At 33.3% G+C, this 25,000-nt stretch overlaps 2 protein-coding genes across 5 annotated transcripts in view; both read right to left on the bottom strand.

The window, feature by feature from the left end:
• Positions 1-25,000, bottom strand: part of LOC115229316 (L-threonine ammonia-lyase) — a 498,130-nt gene that overhangs the window by 119,157 nt on the left and 353,973 nt on the right. The gene's annotated exons all lie outside the window — the stretch shown is intronic.
• LOC115229303 (putative amine oxidase [copper-containing]) lies at positions 7,873-14,493 on the bottom strand. Its single transcript, XM_029799680.2, has 2 exons — positions 12,265-14,493; positions 7,873-8,313 (listed from the first exon to the last, which is right to left on the bottom strand). The coding sequence occupies exons 1-2, from the start codon at positions 14,353-14,355 to the stop codon at positions 8,029-8,031; spliced, it is 2,376 nt and encodes a 791-aa protein (XP_029655540.1). The 5' UTR covers positions 14,356-14,493; the 3' UTR covers positions 7,873-8,028.

Below are 25,000 nucleotides of genomic sequence, written 5' to 3'. Positions count from 1 at the left end.
TGGAATTAGTTATGTCCGTTTAAATAAGTTATGTCCGTTTAAATAAGTTATGTCCGTTTAAATAAGTTCTAAATTCGAATAATGTGGAAGTACACTTGACTCCCATCACACAGTAATTCAAATTTGTTGGATTTGTGCTTAAATTAGAATTATGTGATGGGATCAAAGTCCACTTCCAAGCTATTTGAACTTGTAACTTATTTCAATGACTTTTGTAAAGCATTTTATCCGACATTCTATCATTTCTGCAATTAGGTAGATACTACTACTACTACTACTACTACTACTACTACTACTACTACTACTACTACTACTAATGATAATAATAATGATAAACCTTTCTACTATAGGCATAAGGTCTGAAATTTTGGGGGAGAAGATAAGTCGATTACATCGACCCCTATGCATAACTGGTACTTATTTCATCGATCCCAAAAGGAAGAAAGGCAAAGTCGACCTCGTTGGAATTTTGAACTCAGAATGTAAAGATGGATGAAATACCGCTAAACATGCCGCCCGGTGTGCTAACGATTCTGCCAGTTCGCCTTATTATTACTATTTATTTATTTATTTATCATCATCATCATCATCATCATCATCATTATTATTATTATTATTATTATTATTATTATTATTATTATTATTATTATTATTATTATTATTATTATTATTATCAATAATAATAATAATAACAACAACAACAACAATAATAATGACAAAAGAAAGAAGTGATGAGAATGGAAAAAAACGAGAAAATGGTGACAACAGTGACACCTATAGGCTGTACTTGTTCAGAAGAAAGGGTGGGAGAGGTTTGATCAGTTGCCAGGACTGTATCGAAGCAGAGGAAAACAGCTTAGGGTGGTATATAAAAATGTCTTGGAGCCAATGTTGAAACACACGAAGGCCGGCGTCATCAAAACTGAGAATTATGTAATGAAAGAAAAAATTAAAGAAGAAATGAACACAAAAAAGAAACAGCATGGAAGGATAACAAAATATGTGATCAGTTTGCAAGAGATGCGAACGCCAAGACAGATATAGAAGACCGGTGGCTATGGATGAGGAGGAGTGACCTGAAAATAGAGACAGAAGCACTCATATGCACAGCTTAAGAACAAGCGTTTAGGACCAACAATGTGAAGTACAAGATAGACAACACTACTGACACCGACAAATGCAGAATGTGTAGTGAGAGGGGTGGAACGGCATGGCACATCATTAGCGAATGCCCGAAATTGGCACAACGCGAATACAAAAGACGTCATGATAATGTGGCAAGAATGATCCGTTGGGAGCTCTGTGGAAATCACGGCGTACAAAGAGCAAAGACGTGGTATGAGCAAACCCCAGAAGGAGTCACCGAGAATGAGAATTACAAAATCCTGTGGGATACAATGATTCAGTGCGATCACCTGACCAAATATCGGAAACCGGACATTGTTGTGGTGAATAAAAAAGAAAGAACATGCATGATAATCGACATAGCATGCCCTGGTGACAAAAGGATCAATGAGAAAGAAGAAGAAAAAATAAACAACTATGACGATTTAAAGTGGGAAATACGAAGGCTGTGGTCAATGAGGAGAGTAGACGTGATAGCAATGGAGCATTTGGAAGTATCAGCACTCAACAACCTACATGGCTGAAAATGATTGGTGAAAGTGTAGATAGAACACCTACAAAAATCAACATTGCTTGGAACTGCAAGAGTTCTTTTCAGGGTTCTTGAAGAATGACCAGTAAACAAGTGTCCCCTCAGTCTGCTGGCTGTGGGCAGCTGACACTTTCCATCATACCCAGCAAAATAAGCTGTGAGTTTTCATCACATAATAATGATGATGATGATGGTGATGATGAAGGTGATGATAATAATAATAATAATGATGATGATGATGATGATGATGATGATGATAATAATAATAATAATAATAATAATAATAATAATAATAATGTGGTATTTTCCTGGGTGAATATCTATCACCACTCCTCTTTTGTCTAGTCCAGGTAGCTCTTCCCAAATTGCTCAATGAAGCACAATGTGCCTATGACATTTCTAGTAAAATTGTAAATCATCGTTTCTACATGGATGATTTAAAGCTCTTTGCAAAAAGTGACCATCAACTACAAGGCTTATAAGCAGTTGTCAGACAGTTTAGTCATGACATCAGGATGGAATTTGGCTTCTATAAATGAGCAAAAGCTATCTTTATTTAGGGTAAGGGCAATACAGAGCTAAATGCAAGAAACAGGATCAAAGTAATTAATACTTTAGCCGTACCGGTCGTAACTTATAGTTTCATTATCCTTAACAGGTCAAACACCGAAACCTATAAGCTTGATAGAAAAATCAGAAAATTGTTGATAGTAAATAAAATGCACTACCCCAAGGTAGATGTGGAAAGATTTTACCTGCAAAGAAAAGACGGTGACCGTGGACTCTTACAACTTGAATTGGCACTGAAAGTTGCCACTATTGACCTGAAGCACGAAAACAAGAAACCTCTTATTCTGTAACAAAAGAAACAAGGAAATATCTAAGTGAATTCCAGATGTAGCAAGTCCCAGAATTAGACGGATTGGGAACAAGCACAGAAAAAGCTAAACGTATGAAACCCTTGCTAAAAAAGCTGGCTTAAATATTCTTACTGATAAATGGCAAGAAAACTCACACAATGTCAAATACCCAAAGAGAGCTAACAATACTGATTGTGACAAAGCTCTTACCGGTCGAGGGTTAGCGTCTTCTGGCTATCAGATTAACAACATTAATCCAACATGTCATGTATATAAACAACAGACTGAAACTATCGATCATACTGTCTCACTGTGGCTCCTTCTTGCGCCCTCAGAGTATCTCAACAAGCATGATAGAGCGGCACAATATATTCACTGGTAAATTTGCAAGGATCTGGACTTGTCCCAAGATAAAAACTGGTGAGAACACAAAACATTTCCAAAACTTGAAAATGATCATATCTCACTTCTATGGAACTTTTCTGTTCAAACTGACAGAAAGATAGATGCAAATAGGCCAATCATTATATTGAAGGATTTCAGACAAAAGTCATGCCTCCTCATCAATATGACTCTCCGATCGACATAAACGTATCTGTGAAGACCTACCAAAATCCGAGTGAATATAACAGAAATCGGCAAAATGGGGAAACTTCAATCAATACTAGAACAATACCTGTTATCATAGGTGCTCTAGGAATGATAACAAAAGGGGCTGATAGTTACCTGATTGTTACCTGTTTCAGATTTCAGGAAATTCAAAATGGAAGAAATTCAAAAAACAGTTCTCATGAGAACTGGTCATAGCCTACGGAAATACCGACTATGCAATTCTAAAGATTAAAATGCATTTTAATATGTAAACGTAGCAAAACTACTTTTAAATGTACATAAAAGCTAACACTTTTTACTACCATCTTAAGATCACGCTATCATCTTATCACCAAACTACTTTTTAAACAAACTTTTAATTTTCTTATGGTTTGAAAGACATTCTCTAGAACAATCCTATGTGCAAATCTAAAAACATGGCAGTTATCAACCACCCTAGCTATAATACTGACCTGAATTTCTAACTTGTTTATTGATGTCTCTCGATGAGACTTGGAGTCAACTTTTATAAGCACAAAGCAAAATCCGAACGTATGGCAGCAGCAGCGATGACAACAACGATAGCAACAACAACGATGGTTTCACATTTTGTCACAAGGTTAGCAATTTCAGGGGAGGGGTAAGTTAATTACATCGACTGCAGTGCTTGCTAGTACTTATTTTATCGATCCCGAAAGGACGAAAGACAGTCGACTTCAGCGGAATTTGAACGCAGAACGTACAGACAGATGAAATACTGCCAATCATTTTGCCGGGCGTACTAACAATTCTGCCAGCTCGCCGCCTTACAACGACTACTACTACTACTACTACTACTACTATACTACTACTACTACTACTACTGCTGCTGCTGCTGCTGCTGCTGCTGCTGCTGCTACTACTACTACTACTACTACTACTAATCCTTTCTACTTTAGGCACATAGCCTGAAGCTTTGCCTGAGGGGCACTGCCGATTATATCAACCTCAGTTCTGAACTGGTAATTCTTTTATTGACCCCGAAATGATGGAAAGTGAAGTAAATCTGAGCGAGATTTGAACTCAGAACGTGGCGAGCCGGACGAAATGGCGTTAAGCATTTTTTCTGACGCGCCAAAGGTTCTGTCAGCTTGCTGCCTTAATAATAATGGTGATAATAATTCTTACTGCTTCTCATCCTTTCTGGATAAAAGGATGAGAAGAAAAGTCAACCTCAGTGGGATTTGAACTCAGAAAGTAGAGAGGAGGAAGAAATGCGGCTAAGTATTTTGTCTGGCGCTATAGTGATTCTACCAGCTCATCGCTTAATAATAATTATAATGATGATGATGATGATGATGATGATGATGATGATGATGATGATAATAATAATAATAATAATAATAATCATATTAATAATAACGAAGGTGATGATAGTGATGATGATGACGACAACAAAAACATAGTTACAATATGTATGCATGTATGCTGTATGTAAGTGCAGGCACACCACTAATTTACCAATTTGCCGGCATACTTGGTTACACACTTGTGTTGGATTATTTATTTCGCTGCATTGAAAGATGTCATGTGATAATAATTCTGAGTAATAACTTTTCAGCTACTAAATCCTCATGACTGGTCTTTATTTATTCATTAGAAGCAGTATGCTATAAAGTTGAAAGCATTCTTCCATTCTTTCAATTATAATAATGCGAAGATGCAAGTGCTAACCTTCTAACCACTGGGCCTCTTCATTGGAAACATATCTCTTAGAGGCGTATATTCACTTTTTACTCCGTTATTCTGGGAGACTGTATCTATGCATTGCAGATAAGTTTTCCATTAACATACTCTGCTCTGTTACATTTGAGAGAGGATCTTTAGAATGTTAACATGTGATGCTTTAGTTTTAGTTTTAAGCATTTACACTTTCATATTATCATAGTTAGGGCTAGAGAGAATATTTCTGCCTTCATTATAGGTTACTAGTGAATAAACAAGTGTGTCATGAAGACTTTGTAGAAATAAAATTATTAATAATGAGCACAAGAAATTTAAGTGTCCTTACAAAACTATGTCTGGATCATGAGATGCCGGAAGATCGGAAGCGTAACTATATATATATATATATATATATATATATACATACACATAAATGAATTATTGAACATACATATACATATATACATACATATATACATATATACATATATATATGTATATATATATATATATATATATATATATAATATATATATATATAATATATATATATATATATATATATATATATACATACATACATAAATGAATTATTGAACGAGTGAAGCATATCTCACCAATGCTAAACAACAGTGTAAAAGTACAGTCTTTTTCTCTTCGTATTTGCTTTTGATATTTTTGTCTGTTTCTTATCTTTTTTTCTATTAAATAATTTTGTAGTCTTATGTCTTAAACTTAAATCTCACTCGAAATCCTCAAAAGACAAATTTAGCTACATCTTGCAAGACTACAATTTAATAACAACGCAAATCTGTTAATTTTATTTGGAATTTCAATATATTTCATGAAGACTCAAACAAAATACGCTCTTAGTTGCACAGTTCTGAACTGAACATTGACACACACCCACTGTATCGGTAGATCGTGCAAGTTGTGCAACGATAATCTTGTCTATCACTACATGAAATATATTTAAATATAAATAAATTTAACAGATTTGTGGGTTAGGAAACGACTCTTCCATGATGTATTCACTTCAGGTTTTAAAACAGTCTCAGACGAAGTCACTTGTGTGACAAGTAGGACTCTGGAATATAAGTTTAGTTTTTTTCTGCTCCAGTAGATTGGCAATAGCCATTATGTATTTTTCAACTGTTTGGGCAATTAATTGAAGAATTCTGAATGACATATTGTTTTATTATGGTTTTAGAATATAAACAGCAACAATTGACATTAACCACAGAAAAAGCATTTCCACACAGAGAAACAAGCGAAGACGGAAACAAAAGCATAAACATTCGTTCACACACGCCATGAACATATACATATTTACATACAAATAAACCCAGTCCACATGCATACATATATACATAAATATACACATGGATATATATTACACACATTCGTACATACCCACTGCATTATACACACACGCACACACACATATACGTTAGATGTCTTTTTCGCAATCAGTCATTCATGGTGTTCAGTACGTTAACACATTCATTACTCTTAAAAACAAGAACTCGTTTTAAATCATCCTAAACACAAGCATAACATGTTTAAACACAACTTCGTATTTACAGATTTTCAATCAGATTCATACATTTTAAGCAGTGCTGTAAGTATGTATTTTTAGATATATATTCTATATCTTTTATTGTTGGAACAGGAAATTCACACATGCACTTTGTTTTTTGTTTCAATTAGTTATAGTCGTTGGACGGCAGCCATGTTGGAGTACCGTCATGAAAAGACTTAGTCGACTATAATGACTCACCACTACTTAATTTATTGATTTCGATTTGTCAAACCTTTAGATTACGGGTCATAAAGGGACAAAGCATTAACATCATTCCTCTGCTACACTTTTAAAGAGGGTCGCTAGTAAAAGAAAGAAAATATTTACATTTCCATCAAAACATGCTACTGGTTTTAACCGATTTAAAAAAAATCATTTAATCATGCTGAAAGAGAAAGGAAAACAAATTGAAATAAATTAAATTAATCTTTCTTGGTATCTGATGCCACGAAAAATTAATTTAAAGATTAATTTAATGACTAAATTATTTTTAACAGGATTGAAACCGGTAGCATATTTTGATAAAAATGTAAATATTTTCTTTCTTTTGTGCATGATAAAGTTCTCAAGGAATTTTCTTGTTTTTGTTTCTTCACACACACACACCACACACACACACACACACACACACACACACACACACACACACACACACACACACGTATATAGATATTTATATATAATGAAGTGTAATATAAATAATATATCATATGTTACATATCCCAATTGGAGATGCATCATATCACAGACATGTGTACTTCATTTACCATACATGTATATATACCATATATCACACATTTTCCGCGTATTAATACACCGAAATATTTATGTTTTGAAATATATACACTCACAAAAACATACATATACACCCTGAAAACGCATACAAACACGCACATGGTATGTGTACATACTGCTTGTGTGAAAAAAGTATTTTAGGATTCCTACTAGAATTGAATAATTTAATTCTTATAGTAGTTCATGGACATGATATATATATATATATATATATATATATATATATATATATATATATATATATATAATATATATATGTTTTCTACATATGCATGTGCGCATGTACGTGTATATTTATAATATTTTTTGCACTTTGATCATAACTAAAAGACTAAAAAGCAATATATATATATGTATATATTATATATAATACTGCTTCTTGGTATATATAATATATATGTATATATATGTGTAATACATATACTTTCATATATATATATACAATACATATATATATATATATATTATATATATATATATATATATATATATATATATATATATATATATATATATATATATATAAACCATGTCACATCATACCACAGCTAACAAAATGTGAATAAAATATCGACACATTCATACACACACATACACAGACATATACACACACGCATGCACGCATACACACACATACACACACGCACGCACACTTGTAGCAATATATTTGATTAAATTCTTCGCTTTTCTTTTTTTCTGTCTTTCATTTTCCTGATTTCTTCAGTTTTCAATTGTTTGTTTATTTTATTTTATTTATTCATTTATATATTTATTCATTTATATATTTATCCATTTGTTTATCTGTTCATGTATTCATTTATTTATTCTGTGGAATGTCATCACCTGTTGAATATCGTGGAACTTTTTATTGAGTTAAAAGAAAAAGTTGGAGCAACACATTTGGGAGGATCCGGCGTACCAAAGGTTTCCACGTTAAGTTTCTCGCTCTTCTTTTTAGAAGGGGTCAACCGAACTGCATTACGAGAACTAATGGACGGGTCTTCTGGGAAATAATTGAATGGCGTCAACAAAAACGAGAGTTCTGTTTCTGGTGTGGGGACGTTGGGAAGATCTTCTGATCGTGGGATGTGGTAAGTTCCTAGGGTTAACCATGTCACAAGATCCTGTAAAACAAAGAAACGATAAGAGGAATTTAGTAATTTTGAAGCAAATCAAACAATAAACGGTGTGTATATAGAGTGTATATACATTGTAGTATATACAAGGTTTGCACACAGAGAGAAAGAGAGATGACAATAGAGGTTTATATATATATATTGCTGATAGTGATATCGAATTTTCGGCTTAGTCATCTTGGTCAAATGTTCTCAGTTATGCGATTAATTTGTTACTTAGAAGTCACAGTCAACTTATTCCTTGTAAAAATATAATATTTTTGGAACATTCTATTTAAAAGTATTAATTGCTCTTTCAAGTAATATTTAATTTCTTTTCATATACAGTTGTACACAAAAAAATTCTAATCGGTGATAAAGTCACTTTGATGATGTTAATTGTTCTACTGACTAAAAATCAATAGTGAATAGTTAAATAGATGAATAGATAGATGAGTATATATATATATAATATATATATATATATATATATATATTATATATATATATATATATATATATATATATATATATATATATATAATATATATATATATAGTAAGAGAGAGAGAGAGATGGAGAGAGAGAAAAAGAGAGAGGGAGAGAGAGAAGATAAAGTGAAGAATGAAAAAAGATGACATACTTAGATTATGAAAAATTTCCCCTAAATGTCAAGGTCAACATTTTAATTGGCGAGAATGTCACTTTGATAATGTTAATTGTTCCACCAACTAAAAGATCAATGATGAATAATTTCTCGCTGGCTAAATTTGAACACACAACAGGAAGGCTTCAAATAGAATTATATGAAGCATTCATCAATATATAACAAAAATGAAAATATGCGCAGCTTCATTTCACTGACAGGCGCATATTTCATGAATGTTGCCTGTTTATATCCACTCAGGCCTTGAAGATATTTGTCCAATAGTTCACAAACCCCAAAACTACAAGCAATATACTAGAAGCGAAAGGATAAATCCTGAAACAGTATCTTACCTCTCTTCGTTATAGCACAAAGCACATAAACATATAATAAACATTAAAACATCGATTTAAATTAAGCTGAGGGTAGTTTATTTACACATTTCTGATTGCTTAATTCTGAAACCCATGTATAGATTGTATGGGGCTCTCTCGCATTATAATTACTAATCGAATCTTTGATTATACTATTTCTAATATTTGAAACGATCATTAAGTGACCTATGTTAGAAAATATAATATCTGTTTTCTTTGTTTTCTTTTACTGACATCACTTTACATATTTTGCCTAACTTCTCAACAACATTGCTCAAAGGATTTTTCAATTATATATATCATTTAATCAAATACCGATTTTAAACTTGAGATCTCTGTCAACATATGGATACATTAACGCGTAGAAACTATATGTAGACATTCTAAAGGGTTAAGATACGTATACATCTTATGAAGTATAAACTATATGCTTGCAGTAGATTATCATAGACGGACATCTTAAAGTATAGAAGCAACTCATATGTTTCCTCAGTTCTCTCTGTCTCTGTCTCTGCCTCTGTCTCTCTCTCACTTGTATGTTCCGTTTAATTTCTTCTCAGAACTGGTGTTCTCTATTTTGGAGAATAAAGGTCATTTGTGTCCACTAATTTTATAATGCAAAATATCCATGCCAATATTCGTTAATCTCTCCAACCTAATATTCCTATTTCGTACATTTATTCAACTTCACAATTAAGATTCTATTTACATCGTATGTCCCACTTCTAAACAACAATAATGCTTAGGAGGTGAGACAGAAACCTCTATGAACCATATATTAAATTATATATATTAATAATGTTAGCTAAGATCCCGAAAAATTTTAAATATTACTCATTTTATTATAAAAGAAATTGCTTTTGATTATTTCCTGCAGGGGTTTAAACTCAGAACACAAAGAACGGGAAGAAATATTACAAGGTATTCTAGTGTGACGTTCTTATAGTTCCACCAGTTCAACACCCTAGATTGGTACATTTTTTATCGATCCTGGAAGGATAAAAATGCAAAGATGACTTCAGTGGGATTTGAACTTCGCTTCTAAAGAGTTGGATTAAATACCGCAAGGTGCTGTTGCCGACATCGTAACGATTTAGCCATTTCAAACATATAAGAAGATAAAGGTGTGAAATGTATCTTTATGCAGTAAATTGTTAATGTTACATTTAACTTCCTCAAGATGCAAAGCAGGAATATTGCGGAATTTCAAATAACAACGTAAAATACTGCACAGAAGAATAAGAAACCAGCACCAAACCAGCTTCTGATTTTAATCTACGCACAAGGTAGTTTGAGCAAGCTATTGCGACATTTCAGTTATTTCAGTTATAAGGTTTCTATTAAGTTGAATTTAATTTTTATCACATGCAGGTAAGTTTTATCATAATGCTGTACGTTGCTTGGTTGGTTTATATTGATGTTATATAAAAACGTCAATATAAGCAGTTGGAGGGTTTTGTTATTTTGAAATTAGTATAATCTATGGTGGAAGAACTGAAGCTGAGTTAGTTGCTGATGTGTTTACTTTTGTTTATGTAGAAAATGGCTGTTGGGACAAAGTATTTGATTTCTCTGAGAAAAAGGTCAATAATATTGATTAATTTGAATTAATATATTATATAGAAGGTTATCTATCTATCTATCTATCTATCTATCTATCTATCTATCTATCTATCTATCTATCTATCTATCTATCTATCTATCTATCTATCTATCTATCTATCTATCTATCTATCTATCTATCTAGCTGTCTGTCTGTCTGTTTGTCTGTCTGTGTGTCTGTGTGTCTGTGTGTCTGTGTGTCTATCTATCTATCTATCTATCTATCTATCTATCTATCTATCTATTTATCTATCTATGCTTAAATACATGCATTCGTACCTACATTCATCTATCTATTCATTCTTTTATTCATTCATTCATCTATTAATACATATATGCATGTATATATGCATTAATACATATATACATACATCCATTATCGTACTTCTATTACTCAGGCGCACGACCCACTCCTCTCCACTCTTGGAACAACTTAATATAAACACAGTTAAACACACACACGCACCTACACACACACAAACACACACCTAAATACACAAACTCACACCTAAATGCACATGCACACACACATTCACACACAAGCATATCAACGTACTTATTTTTGTTTACTGAATTCTATATTGTTCATCTTCTTGGAGAAGTCAGATGTAATGCTAGTTTCTGGTTTTGTTGAATGTGTTTCATCTCCATGTTCAGCTCCTTACTCCCCAATAGTGGTTAGGGTTAGGGTTAGGGTTAGGGTTAGGGTTAGGGTTGGTGGCTCGGGGCCGACGTAATCAAGAAACCGGAGAACTTTTAATTTTTTAGGTGTTTGTGATTCCATCAAAAATATATAATTATCTGTAACTTTCGCTTTCGAGGGATGGACTAAATTTAAAGACCGCCAAAGTGAACAGGGAGGAGTGGTGATGGTGGAGGAGGAGGCAAATAGTGATGTCTTTCATTCTTGAAGGGTTATTGAAAACTCCTCTTGAAAGTGGTTTTCAGTTGGTCTTTGAACTGCTTCTTTGGTCTCAACACACACACACACACACACACACACACACACACACAGACACACACTGATGCGCATGTACACACATACACACATGCACACAAGCATACATACGCATATTCATGCTCATACACACACTCATAGAACAAGTGTAAACACATACTCACATAACTGGGAGAGGGAGAGAGAGAGAGAAGACAAGAGGGAGTGTGTGCGAGAAAAATAGGGGTGAAAGTGAGCCATACACACACACTCTTGCTGTACCTATCTTAACCTATCTTGTTACACTATCTTAACCTCATGATTTTATTGCTTGATTAATGATAATATTTGATAAATGTTAATTAGGGAGGTGAAAGTATTAATTAATTTTAATATCTTACCATGTCAACAATGTCGTCATCGTCCTCCAAGAAATCGGAAAATTTGACTGCCGGGTTCTTGGTTCCAAACAATGCTGTGATGGAGCTACTTTTCTCTTCTCTGTCTTTAAACTGAGTTACTGCCATCTGATAACGTGACCACGATATCGAACTTTCCATGTGGAAATTCTCTGGCAATAGTTGTTTTACCATTCCTCTATTGTGTATTCGATAGCCTCTGGGTACACCGTGATAATTAGTCTTATCATTATTTAAAATAGTGTGATATTTCGGCGTATTGAAATTGTATTTGTGGATAGCTTCCTTCTCTGTTCGTTTCAATTTCCGGTCAAGCCAGTACTGGTGGAATTCTTCGTAGCTGTTTCTCCAAATATTGCTTTTATTTTCAACTTTTACATCCCAAGTTTCGTATCTGTTTTTCTCTCCTAAAATGTCCAAGTCCACCTTGAAATGGAAAAGATGTGCATGTATGCTTGCGACAATGTTTTCATCGACAGGTACAGCATAAGGTCTCTCAGCTTCGGAAAAAGTTGTCGTATAGACGAATCCCGTAGAGTAGATTTTAACTTCCAAGGCGCCGTTTTGGTAGAATATGTAGTCAAATATATAATCGTAATTGTAGACAACTGAAATAGTTCTAACAATAAGAACGTTGTTAACCAATCCGGAATAGAACACTCCTCCTCGGATGTTGTTGGAATGGTGTCGTCGGAACGGTGCATCTTTGTTGAATTCAAAAATACAAATTGCATTTTGGTAAACTTTTGCTTGGTCAAATTCTTCGGTAGCATGCGTTGCATTTAAGAAAGTCGCATGATGAGGACAGTCGATTCCAGGAACGAGTCCGAAGCCTTTTCCTGGTAGATCAACTGTATCGGCAACGTGCATATATTTCATGAAAGGGTTAAAGCCACTGTAAAGCACCGCCATTTCTTGAAGACTCATTTCATACACGATTCTATCGTTACCAAATCTGATATCAAAGAGCTGAAGACCCTGAATTGCCGAAACACGATAGTCAAACGACCATTTCATATATATCACTTTATTACCCACAATTTTATATCTTTTACTTGAGGTTTCGAATTGTTGTGGTCCAGAAGATGGCTTATTGGGGAATAGTTTACCCCTGGAATGAAGATAACCTCGAGTACTTTCACGTAGTTTTTTTGTGTTCACTCTCTTTCGAGGAAAACTATTCTGTTTGTAAGTTTTTAGAAAGTGTTCTGTAGAATTATAAAGGATGCCCGAGTGCCAGATTTGCTCAATTTTCCAATCTTTTATATTTTTATGATTAATATTAATTAGCAGTTGAAAGTCAATTGGATGAAGGGTGGGAAATTCCAAGTTATAAAACAACGGAATCCAAAGTTTTCGTTCGCGGACAAACGATGTAGAAACAGGAGCGGCTGTGAAAGTTAAACAGAGTTCTTCACATTCGTGAGGTGACAATTGTGCACCATATATATCCTGTAGTACCTTGTTGAGACTTGACATGGTTTCTGGAAGGACTTCGTACATAAGCGCCACAATTTCGGGGTTATTGTACGGCCTAATTCTAAACGGCAAAGGGTTTTGCTTTGCAGTTTTATTATTTAAGTAATGATATTTTGGTTTCGGTAATGGCCCAACGATATATTCTTCTACCATTGGTAATCTTCCTTGGCCTTTCATTATGATAACTTTGGCTTGTCTTGGTGGCTCGGGGCCGACGTGATCAAGAAACCGGAGAACTTTTAATTTTTTAGGTGTTTGTGATTCCATCAAAAATATATAATTATCTGTAACTTTCGCTTTCGAGGGATGGACTAAATTTAAAGATTTCTGGCTAAAGAGGTATTTTTGAACAGCTTCGATCTCCTCGACGTTCAAAGAATCGAATATTCTGTGCTTTCTGTAGCGCAGTTCAAACATATTCGGCCCTACATCGTCAACCGGTGACTGTTTCTTATTGCAGTGTAGCGCTTCTAGGCTGTCCTCTTCACCACTGTAGTCACCGATAGCTAGCAGAGTCAGAATACCTGTTAATAAAGAGATGTTTACAAGAACTGACAGAACAAAAAGCCCTTTCACAGTATTAATGTCGGCCATTATTAATATTTTTTGTTGTTGTTGTTGTTGTTGTTGTTCTTCTTCTTCTTCTTCTTCTTCTTCTTCTTCTTCTTCTTCTTCTTCTTCTTCTTCTTCTTCTTCTTCTTCTTCTTCTTCTATCTAATTTTGTTGTTCTTTGTAGTTATTGCTGTAAAAAAAGAAAATCAAGTGAGCTGGACAAAGAAAGAGAAAAGATGAAGGGAAAGAGAGAGAGAGAAAGAAAAAGTGACGGAAAGAGAGAGATAAAGAGAGAGAGAGAGAGAGGAGAGAGAGAGAGAAAGAAAGATAGATAGATAGAGAGAGAGAGAGAGAGAAAGAAAGAGAGAGAGAGAGAGAGAGAGAGAGAGACAAAGAGAAAAAGTGAGTGAAGGAAATACAAATAATTAATTTTCTTCGGTTTATGAGAACAGCAATGAAGAAATATGCGTTGGAAAAAGGAAAATTAAACGAAAATAAAAACAACACAGAAACACAACACCAAAGAAAAATAAAACAACAACAGCGATGACCAATGATAATAAGCAGAAGATACTATCACCATCACCGCCACGACCACCACAACCACAGCGACGACGACGACAACGACGACGACCTCATCTCTTCTAACAGAATTTTAACTCAGAATATAAAAGAACATAACTAATCGTTTCTTAAAACCTACTGTTTCAAAGTAATGATGATTAATGATGACGATGATGATGATAATGACGATGACGACGACGACGACGACGGCGACAATACTTTCAACTATAGGCACAAGGCCAGAAATTTGGGGGAATAGTCGATTACATCGACTCCAGTATTCAACTGGTACTTTTATCGACCCCGAAAGGATGAAAGGCAAAGTCGACCCTGGTGGAATTTGAACTCAGAACGTAAAAGTCGAGAGAAATACCACTGAGCATTTTTTCCGGCTAATGATTTGATTCTGCCAGCTCGCTGCTTTAATAGTAATACCAATAATAATAATAACAATAATAATCCTTTCAATTATAGGCACAAGGCCTGAAATTTGCGTTAGGGGATAGTCGATTACATCGACCCCAGTGCGAAACTGGTACTCATTTTATAGACTCCAGAAGAATGAAAGGTAAAGTTGACTTCGGCGGAATTTGAACTCAGAACGTAAGGATGGACGAATTGCTGCTATGTATTTTGCCTGGTGTGCTAACGATTAAAATTAATAATAATAATAATCATAACGACGCCGATGACGATGATGTTGATGAAGATGATCTGGAGGTGAGCAGGATTTCGTTAATACACTGATGTAAAAGGTATCCATGAACAGCGATGAAGAAAATGAGAATCAACTGAGGAAAATACTGTGGTGTAAACCAACGTATGATGTAATGCATTAACCTATTTTCTGAATTTTAATACTGTTTAATGTCTAATGTAAGATGTTCTATTGTTAACGTTTGCTTTAATCGTTGAATGGCCATCACATGCAAACACGCTAAGGGAGCAGAGTTTAAGTAAATACCAGACAAATTCAGCTGAAAATATAACTTGACAAACAATGCAAATAGAAACCTCATAATTCTTTGAATGTGATGTTATATAAAATGTACGAAAATTGTTGCATGCAAATGCCAAATAACTTGAAGCGATTAAATCTGCGGTCCCCGATAGAAATGTTGGCAATTTAAATATAATTTATCTCGGTTTGCAAATAATACAGAAATGACATAAAACGATTCTGAAGAAATATGTTTTTATTCCTCATGCGTACACTTCTGGTCAAATGCCTGAATACAATGATAAAATAAAAGATTATCTAGTGTAAAATTTTGTATTTGATTTTAGTCCATTCCTTGAAAAAGGAAATCACAGGTACTGATATAGTTTTTGTTATAATTCCCGTTCCGTTTGTCGTTCAACAAACCCAAGGTACAATAGATCCCATGTATACTTGTGCAACCTTTGCAAGAGTTTAGCAATGCCCAACCCTTATGATATAGGGGAGTTTTTACAAATAGAATAGCTGATTTCATCGATGCTATCTCAAGGGAGAACTCTAAATTCTACTTGAATATTCTGAAGAACTTGCTTAGTCATTTGACCATCCATAATTACACTATAATGTATTCGGCCAGTAACATGTGTACAAGAGTGGATTAGAGCAGATAAAATGACTTTGTTGGGTATAAAATCAGAATCATCTCCTGTAGGAACACTTCAGAAAATAAGTGGGGTAGTATGAAAACTAAAATGTTAATATGTATAATTCTGCATGAATTTTAGATTTAAAAGGGAAGATACTGAAGACATGGATAAGGAAGATAATCCCAGATTACTGTAAAAAATTTGGCTGATCATACTGATGCTGCGAGATAATTCTTTATCAATTTCGGATTTAGAAGGGAAGATACTGAAAGTATTGCCACGGAAGATAATCTCAAATCACTGCAACAATTTGGTTAAAAAATCGCTGGCCATATTGATGCATTGTTAGAGATAAAGAGATACACACCAAGTAGAGCAATATAATATTAATGTTTGAACTTTTGTAAAGCGTTCTTAGTTTATCGGCTTATCTTACTACAAAACATATTCCATATTTTTCATCTGCAACACCAATTATAGTATAAAACGTTATATTTGTCAGTGTATTCATATTATTTTTGAGCAGGGCTATAAATACTATATCTACAATCTACTTCAAAGTAAGACTATTACTATATACATAGAGAAATGGTGATCACGAAGTAACCTTCGATCTCAGCAGGATCGGCTAATTGAAGGAGATACAAAAAGAAACAAAAAAAAAAAAAAAGAACAGTATCAGGTACAGAAATGTAGAATCTTACAGATGGATTGTACAGTGGAATCCAAGCGACCACACAAATAAAATATATAAATATACAAACGGAAAAATACATTAAATGTACAAACATACATGTGATAGACCTGACACAAACAATAAATACATAAAACAAGCGTATATATGAACTACAAAATCAAACTTCAGCATATTTTGAGAATATTGATTACTAAGCATTGAAAACGTTGAATCAGAAATATACTAACGAAAATATGAATACAATTGGATGTAAGAATGACTTAAGGGTAGAAACATTTAAATTTGGAAACATTGAGTATAAGAATAATGGAAAAGTAGAGAAAGTTAAAGAATAAAGATCGATAGATCTGTTTATGGACCAACGAAAGAAACCTTCCCTAAGTTAAAAACTTAACAATAAAATATCAACAACGGTATTATTAAAATGCATACTGGGACATCATCAAATATACAAATACCAATAATGGTTTCTGATTTAGGTACAAGGTGAACAATTTTGAAGAGAGAAGGTAAGTCAATATCATCGACCCCAGTATTTGACTGGTACTTATTTTATCAACTTCGAAAGGATGAGAGGCAAATTTGACTTCGGCGAGAATTGAACTCAGAAATATAAATATCAATATTAACATAATAACGCAACTAATCCATGGGATCACAAAGATGAAAACTAGAATCCTCTCCAAGAAAAATCAGCGTGAGTCAAAAACAAACAAAATAGTTCTATAAAAATATAACGTAGCTAGCGTACGTCTTTAACAAAACCAAGGTTATATCTCAATAACTGATCTTTCTTTTCGAATCAGAGACTGATTAATACCCCAACGAGTACTAACCATCTAAAAAACTCTGGTGAGGTCCCCAATAGAAAACTGCTGCTGCAGCTGGGACGGTGCTGCTGCTTGCACACACATAAATGTCTCAGATCACTCTCTGGCCTACATAGTGCTATCTTGTCTATCTTTTCTACTACTACTACTACTACTACTACTACTACTACTACTACTACTACTACTACTACTATATAATGGCCTCTGTTCAGAGTTGGCTGGTTTAATGTCATTTCGAGTTTGTCACTCCCGAGTCACTCGTCTCTTCTCTCCCCACATAATGCTCCCTTTACAGACAGCTCTAACCACTATACCCAGTTTATCTTCCCCAAAACGTCACCGTTCTGGAACTCCCTCCCTGTACATATCTTTCGAGCAGTCGTCGATCCGCAACTTTTTAAATACAACGTTAACCACCCTAGTCTCACTGTTCTGGGAGAGTCTTTGACGGCCATATATACAGTTCTTTCATCTTGACATAACTTATTTAAACTTAGGACTTATGTCTTTTGTGATCCATAGGAGCCATAAAGTCGAAGCTTATCCCAGTTTCCATGGCATGTAAGTGACTGAGATCATAATAGTCCCTGCCTCAATGATCGGGACGCCGATCCGTTGCAGGGCTGACTTCCCAGCTATTGCTGGAAATCATTTACAGCTAAGTGGACTGGAACAATGTAAAATGAAGTGTTTTGCTCAAGAACACAAAGCAATATCTGATCAGGGAATCGAAACCATGATTATACGATCATGAGTGCAATACTCTAACCACTAGGTCATGAGACTTCACATAGATATAACTAATGGGTGGGGTGGGGGAAGCTTATAGCTACAATATTCTGAAGTGGAAGATAGAAATAAGGAGAAGTGATGATGGCATTTAGAATATAGTACCCGAAAGTCGATGCAGAAGGACTATATTTATCACGAACATTAAACCTTAGGGATCTTCTGTAACTAGAAACTATTATTAAATACAAAGTGAAAAAATAAATAAAGGTAAACTAATACAAGTAACTATAAAATATAAGCAAAACAAACTGTTTCCGTGTTCAAGAGAAAACAATTATATACAAAAACAGAAAACATGGTTTAGGATAACAAACTGCTACGAGGAGGAAGGAGAAACAAAAACAAATATATATATATAAGAAACGAAACTGAAAATGGTAAAATGTCATGTGAAGATGATAGCATGAAAAACCTTAACATTGCCAAACATATGACAAGACCAAATAAAGAAAAATTGGATAAAGGCAAAAAAAAAAAATATAGCTTTGGTTGAAAAGTACAGGAATGAAAGCTGAAAGAGAAAGATTTTTGATTGCTGCATAATACCGAGGTTTTCCTACTAAGAAACAACATATTTTTTTATGTGTATTCTACCTAACGAAGTTTAAAGTATCTGTTAAAAAATGACGAAATTATTTAGATATAAAGATCTGGAAATAGGGACAATCAGATGTATGAATTAGGGTTAATCCCTCTAATATATATTCTATGCACAACAGCGGGAATCAGAAGAATTGACAAATTTAAATATTGTAAATCTTAATTATAGATGAAATTGGAATGTAATCACATTCTGTCTATATTTTAGTAAAGAGGGGAAGTCTCATGACAGACCATCTCACGGCTGGTTGAGCGCTTCTCAGCGAAGACCTACCCGTTATCCAATCAACAGATCTGATGTATTTTCATTGAGGATCTTGGTCGATCCCCACAGAAGACACGTCCTGCTTCCTTCTCTTGCATTTTAACTCATTGCCTGCCATAAAGCACTCACCCGTAAACTTTCTTTGTATCTCTCTTTACTCTTTCACTTCCCTCCCTCTATATGATGTAGAGCGTTACTGGAGAAACCAACCAACCAACCAACCAACCAACCAACCAACCAATCAACCAACATTTATATTGGTTATTATTATACAGAGATAACAAGAACTAGAAAAACTAATAATATACTGATGATGATGATGATGATGACGACGTTGACGACGATGATGACAACGACGACCATACGACGACAACGACGACGACGATGGTAATGATAATGATGGTGGTAGGAATAATAAATTTATAACGTAATTTTCATTTTTAGCTTGGTCTTAAAGTAATTTTTTTCAAAAGAATAAATTTGATTTGAATTTCATGAAATATTCATGAATGGGCTATTAAGGATCAAATTGACGGATTTCCCTTTTTATCAGGATCATTTCCATAATTGTTAGAATTGGCACTATCAGACCCCCATCTCGGAAAAAAAAAATAACACGCCTTTTTTCTTCGCTTAATAATGACTTGAGCCGGGGTGTGGTGGTACTTTCTTTTTCAAGAATTTTGTTTGCGGTACTGTTTCGTTAACACTAAAAATTTTCAGTTCACTTACGTTCTCAGAGTTCTTAAGGAAGACATTAATTTTGTCATTGTTCTCCCCATTTCGCCTCACCAATAATAATTAGAGTTAAGATTTTCGATGTGGACGCTATTTAGCCCAAGGTCAAGTCTATGGCTAAAGGTGCCTGTTGGAGCCAACATTTGGTCAAAGACGTTCTAACTGCTATCATTTAGGTTTCTTTTTCATACTAAGTATATCTAGAATCCCTTGAACTAATGAATCAAATGTTTTACGAACACACATTCCTCGTAAAAGAGAAACTGTTCTCCTGTGAATAACACAACAGCGATTAGCATATTTACGTTCGAATCTGACGGAACGTATTCAGAATAAATACGTAAGTCATCGTTATATCTAAAATAACATTATCTAAAGTTTCTCACCCTTATAAAATGGCAGGGTATGATATTGAGGAGAATTTGGTTGCTATTTTTATTAAGGTATATGACTATGTATAGGTTATAGCTGCGTTGGCTCTGATCCCATTGGTGTGAATTTACAATATGTCAATGAAAGAGTATGTGTTTGATTACTGCAAAGAGATTTATTTACTGGGAGACAACTCAACAAACTGTATTTGATTTCCGATGGTATCTAATTTAATTTCTCTTATACCCAAAATCTCCCATAAATCACGAAGCTTAAACCCCTTAACTTACTGAACATCATAATGCTGATAAGGTAATAATGGATTTTATTAATCGCACATGGTCGTGGGCTAAATTAATAGTCATTCGCAGATATATGAAATTTAAACTCGAAATCACTGTACGTGTACAAAAAACCGAAATATTCACTCGACTTCATCAAGAAGCTAAAGGGATCAATGAGAAGTTAGGAATTTTAATCATCGAATGAATACATCTTTAACTGATTTATAAACTACTACAATAAGACACTGTAGCCTAGCAAATGCAAAAGTAAAAATTAATTATCAGGGTGTGTTTAAAAAGCTGAAAATAGGGAAATACATTCACAAAAACTTCCTTCCATCAGGTCTCTGTTAATCTGATTTTTTAAAACGACTACATAATTAATAACTTTTAATGAAAAAGAATCTCTTTTCCTTTACTGTGAATATTAACAAATATATATACACATATATACATACATACATACATACATACATACATACATACATATATATATATATATAATATATATATAATATATATATATATATATATATATATATATATATGTATGTTATATTTATATATATATATGTGTGTATATATATATATATATATATATATTCACATACAGATATATTCATATGCATATATACATATATACATATATACATCCATATGTGTATATTTCTTACATAAAAACACACACACATAATAGAGAGAGTTGAAATTTATAGAGAAACAAAAGACGAAGACAGGTGTATGAACAACAAATAAGTATATTAGATGGACGCTTGGGAAATGAAAAAGTTTTTTTTACGTTTCGAGCCTACGCTCTTCAACACAAAGGAATGAGAGAAACTAAACAGAGAGAAAATGAAAATAACCTTTAGATTTAGCGGTCAAGCATGGCTACTGATTAGAAAAAAGTTTGAAAGAAGAGGTTGGAAGAAAGGGAAATAATAAAGTGATAGGGATCCCACATGATGGTGATGGTGACCCCCCCATACACACACATATACATATACATGCATGCATACATACATACATACATACATACATACATACATACATATATATATTCGTTTTGTGCGACAGAAAGAGTATTTGTGCATCACTATTAAGCAAACACACCAATGTCTATCCTGAGATAATATCTATTATAGACGTGCAATCTTAAAAAAAAAGAGAAAAGAAAAAACACAGAAATATTTCAGTAATGTCAGCTACTGATATATTTCAGCGTTATTGGATCTGCCAAAAAGTACTCCATCTAACAATAAGAGAGAAATATAGTTTAATGACTTCAGGAGTTATAAATTATCTACTGCAAGTTTCATGCTCGGATGGTGCAGAAATCGGAAAGAGTCACATAGCGCACTTACACAATCCGGCAACCATTAAGATTCAAATAACATGATTACACACACACACACACACACACACACACACACACACACACACACACACACACACACACACACACACACACACACACACACACACACACATACACACACATTCACACACACATACACACATACCTGAAAGAAGTGACTTGAATTAAAAATGATTAAATATATGAGGTAAATCTTTTAAAAAGCAAATGAATACAAGTTTTTATATAAGCGTCTTTCGCATTTTTCAGCGAACGGTTACTATTAATATCCAGTTTACTTCATAACGGATGTGTTTAAAAAGCTGAAAATAGGGAAATACGTTCACAAAAACTTTCTTCAATCAGGTCTCTGTTAATCTGTTTTTTTAAAACGACTTTACATAATTAATAACTTTTAATGAAAGAGAATCTCTTTACCTATACTGTGAATGTATTAACAAATATATACATACATACATGCATACATACATATATACACGCATATGTGTATATACCTTACATACAAACAAACACACACACACACAATATATATATATATATATATATATATATACATGCAGATGCACACATATTTTCTCTTAAACAGACATACCTCTTTAATATTGGAAGCTTTAATTCATCGTGGTTCTATTTGGGGAAATGAAATATCTCCGAGACAAGCCAGAATTTTTTCCCATCATGTATTTCTTGCAGCTATTGTTATCAGACATCACTTATTATATTTGTAAGTATGTAATTGCCTATCAGAACATGAAACACGATGTTTCCGCTCTGAATCAAAGCCCTTTTGCATCAGTTGGCAATATTTTTATATTGACTGGTTAATAAACCGGTTTTCATATCCGGAGTAGATAGAAAAAAAAGGGTATCGAAAGAAGTCATCTTGTATAAGCAGAAGAGTTACGAAGGAGAACGAACGAGGAGAAATAATATTGTTATTTTTGAATGTGGAAAAGACTAGTAATATATATATGTATGTAGTATGTATGTATGTATGTATGTATGTATGTATGTATGTATGTATGTATGTATGTATGTATGTATGTATGTATGTATGTATGTATGTATGCATGCATGCACACAAACACACACACACACATATATATATAGGTATGTGTATGTGTATGGTATGCGTGTGTGTCTGTGCGAATATTATATATATATATATATATGTACAAAGAGCAATAAAGATTCAAGTTAATTAAAAAATTTACTTGAATATGGTACCTAACTTAGATGCACCAAAAAAAACTATACTGATTAACAATACAGTAATGTGGGGTGATTATAAGCGAGAAAGAAGCAACAAGAATGGATAGGTTTTAGTACGATCGTTTCATACAAGGACAGGTTTTATTAAAGTTGCAAAGATTACAGCATATAAACGAGTCCCGTACTCATCAGCTAAAATACATGTAAGTTCTCTAGACATCCTAGTGTTTGAGGCTATACTCATGAAGTAATGTAGATAATTAAACAGATTTCTAAAGTTCATTAAAGTTCCTTAAAGATGATGTATAGTCTTATCACAGAATTTTAAAAAAGTTTTGATAGCATCACAGAGAAGGTGACCTATATATTATATGTATATATACATATATATATATATCTATATGTATATATATGTATGCACACATATACATATATACATATATATGTATATATATATGTGTGTGTGTATACACACACACACACACATACATATATATATATATACATATGCATATATATATATATATATATATATATATATATATATATATGCATATATATGTATATATGTATATATGTATATATATGTATATATATGTGTATACAACCCCCACACATGTATCTATCTATATATAATTTGATAAGACAGAGGGGACAGCCAAGCAAACAACCAGTATTATAATATGTAGCCTTCGTTGAAATGAAATGTCATGTAAACAAACAAAAACACACATCGAAACGTCAAGAGGTACAAAAACAATAAAAATATTTAAACAGAATTTCTATGTCTTTTTCTTCTGAAAGATAGCAATAGAATCATAGAGTAAAATCATAGTGACGTACACTACAAGAAAAACATTATATATATATATATATATATATATATATTATATATAATATATATATATATATATATATATATATATATATGTATAAACATATAAACATATACATACATATAACATACATATATATGTATAATATATTCATATGTATATATATTACATATGTATGTGGCAACACATTTATGCATATATATATATATATATATATATATATATATATATAAAACATTCATATTCTATCTTTAAACACACACACAAATAGAAACATGCATACTCATGTACATGTGTATATCTATCTATAAATCTATCTATCTATATACGTATATATGTATATATGGTGGCTACCCCCTCGTTATCGAGTATGGCCATTGCACGAAGCTTAATCAAAGTTGTTATCGTGCAATGCCTGTGCAAGAAGATTTTTTTTAAAGTGAGGAAAGGCTTTGCACTGAGTCAATCCCACTCACTAAGCAACAGCAGCCATAATCCGAAAAGAAGAACAAGTCAACACCATCGGTAACCA

Source organism: Octopus sinensis, linkage group LG2, assembly GCF_006345805.1.
Source record: "Octopus sinensis linkage group LG2, ASM634580v1, whole genome shotgun sequence".
NCBI lineage: Eukaryota > Metazoa > Mollusca > Cephalopoda > Octopoda > Octopodidae > Octopus > Octopus sinensis.
This window is presented reverse-complemented; position numbering and strand designations above follow the sequence as displayed.

What these genes read in the sequence shown, in the direction of transcription:
- LOC115229303 (XM_029799680.2), bottom strand. Translation starts at nt 14,355, where the DNA reads ATGGCCGACATTAATACTGTGAAAGGGCTTTTTGTTCTGTCAGTTCTT. An exon ending in ATGACGACATTGTTGACATG is followed by an intron (nt 8,314 to 12,264) that starts GTAAGATATTAA and finishes TTTGTTTTACAG; the next exon opens with GATCTTGTGACATGGTTAAC.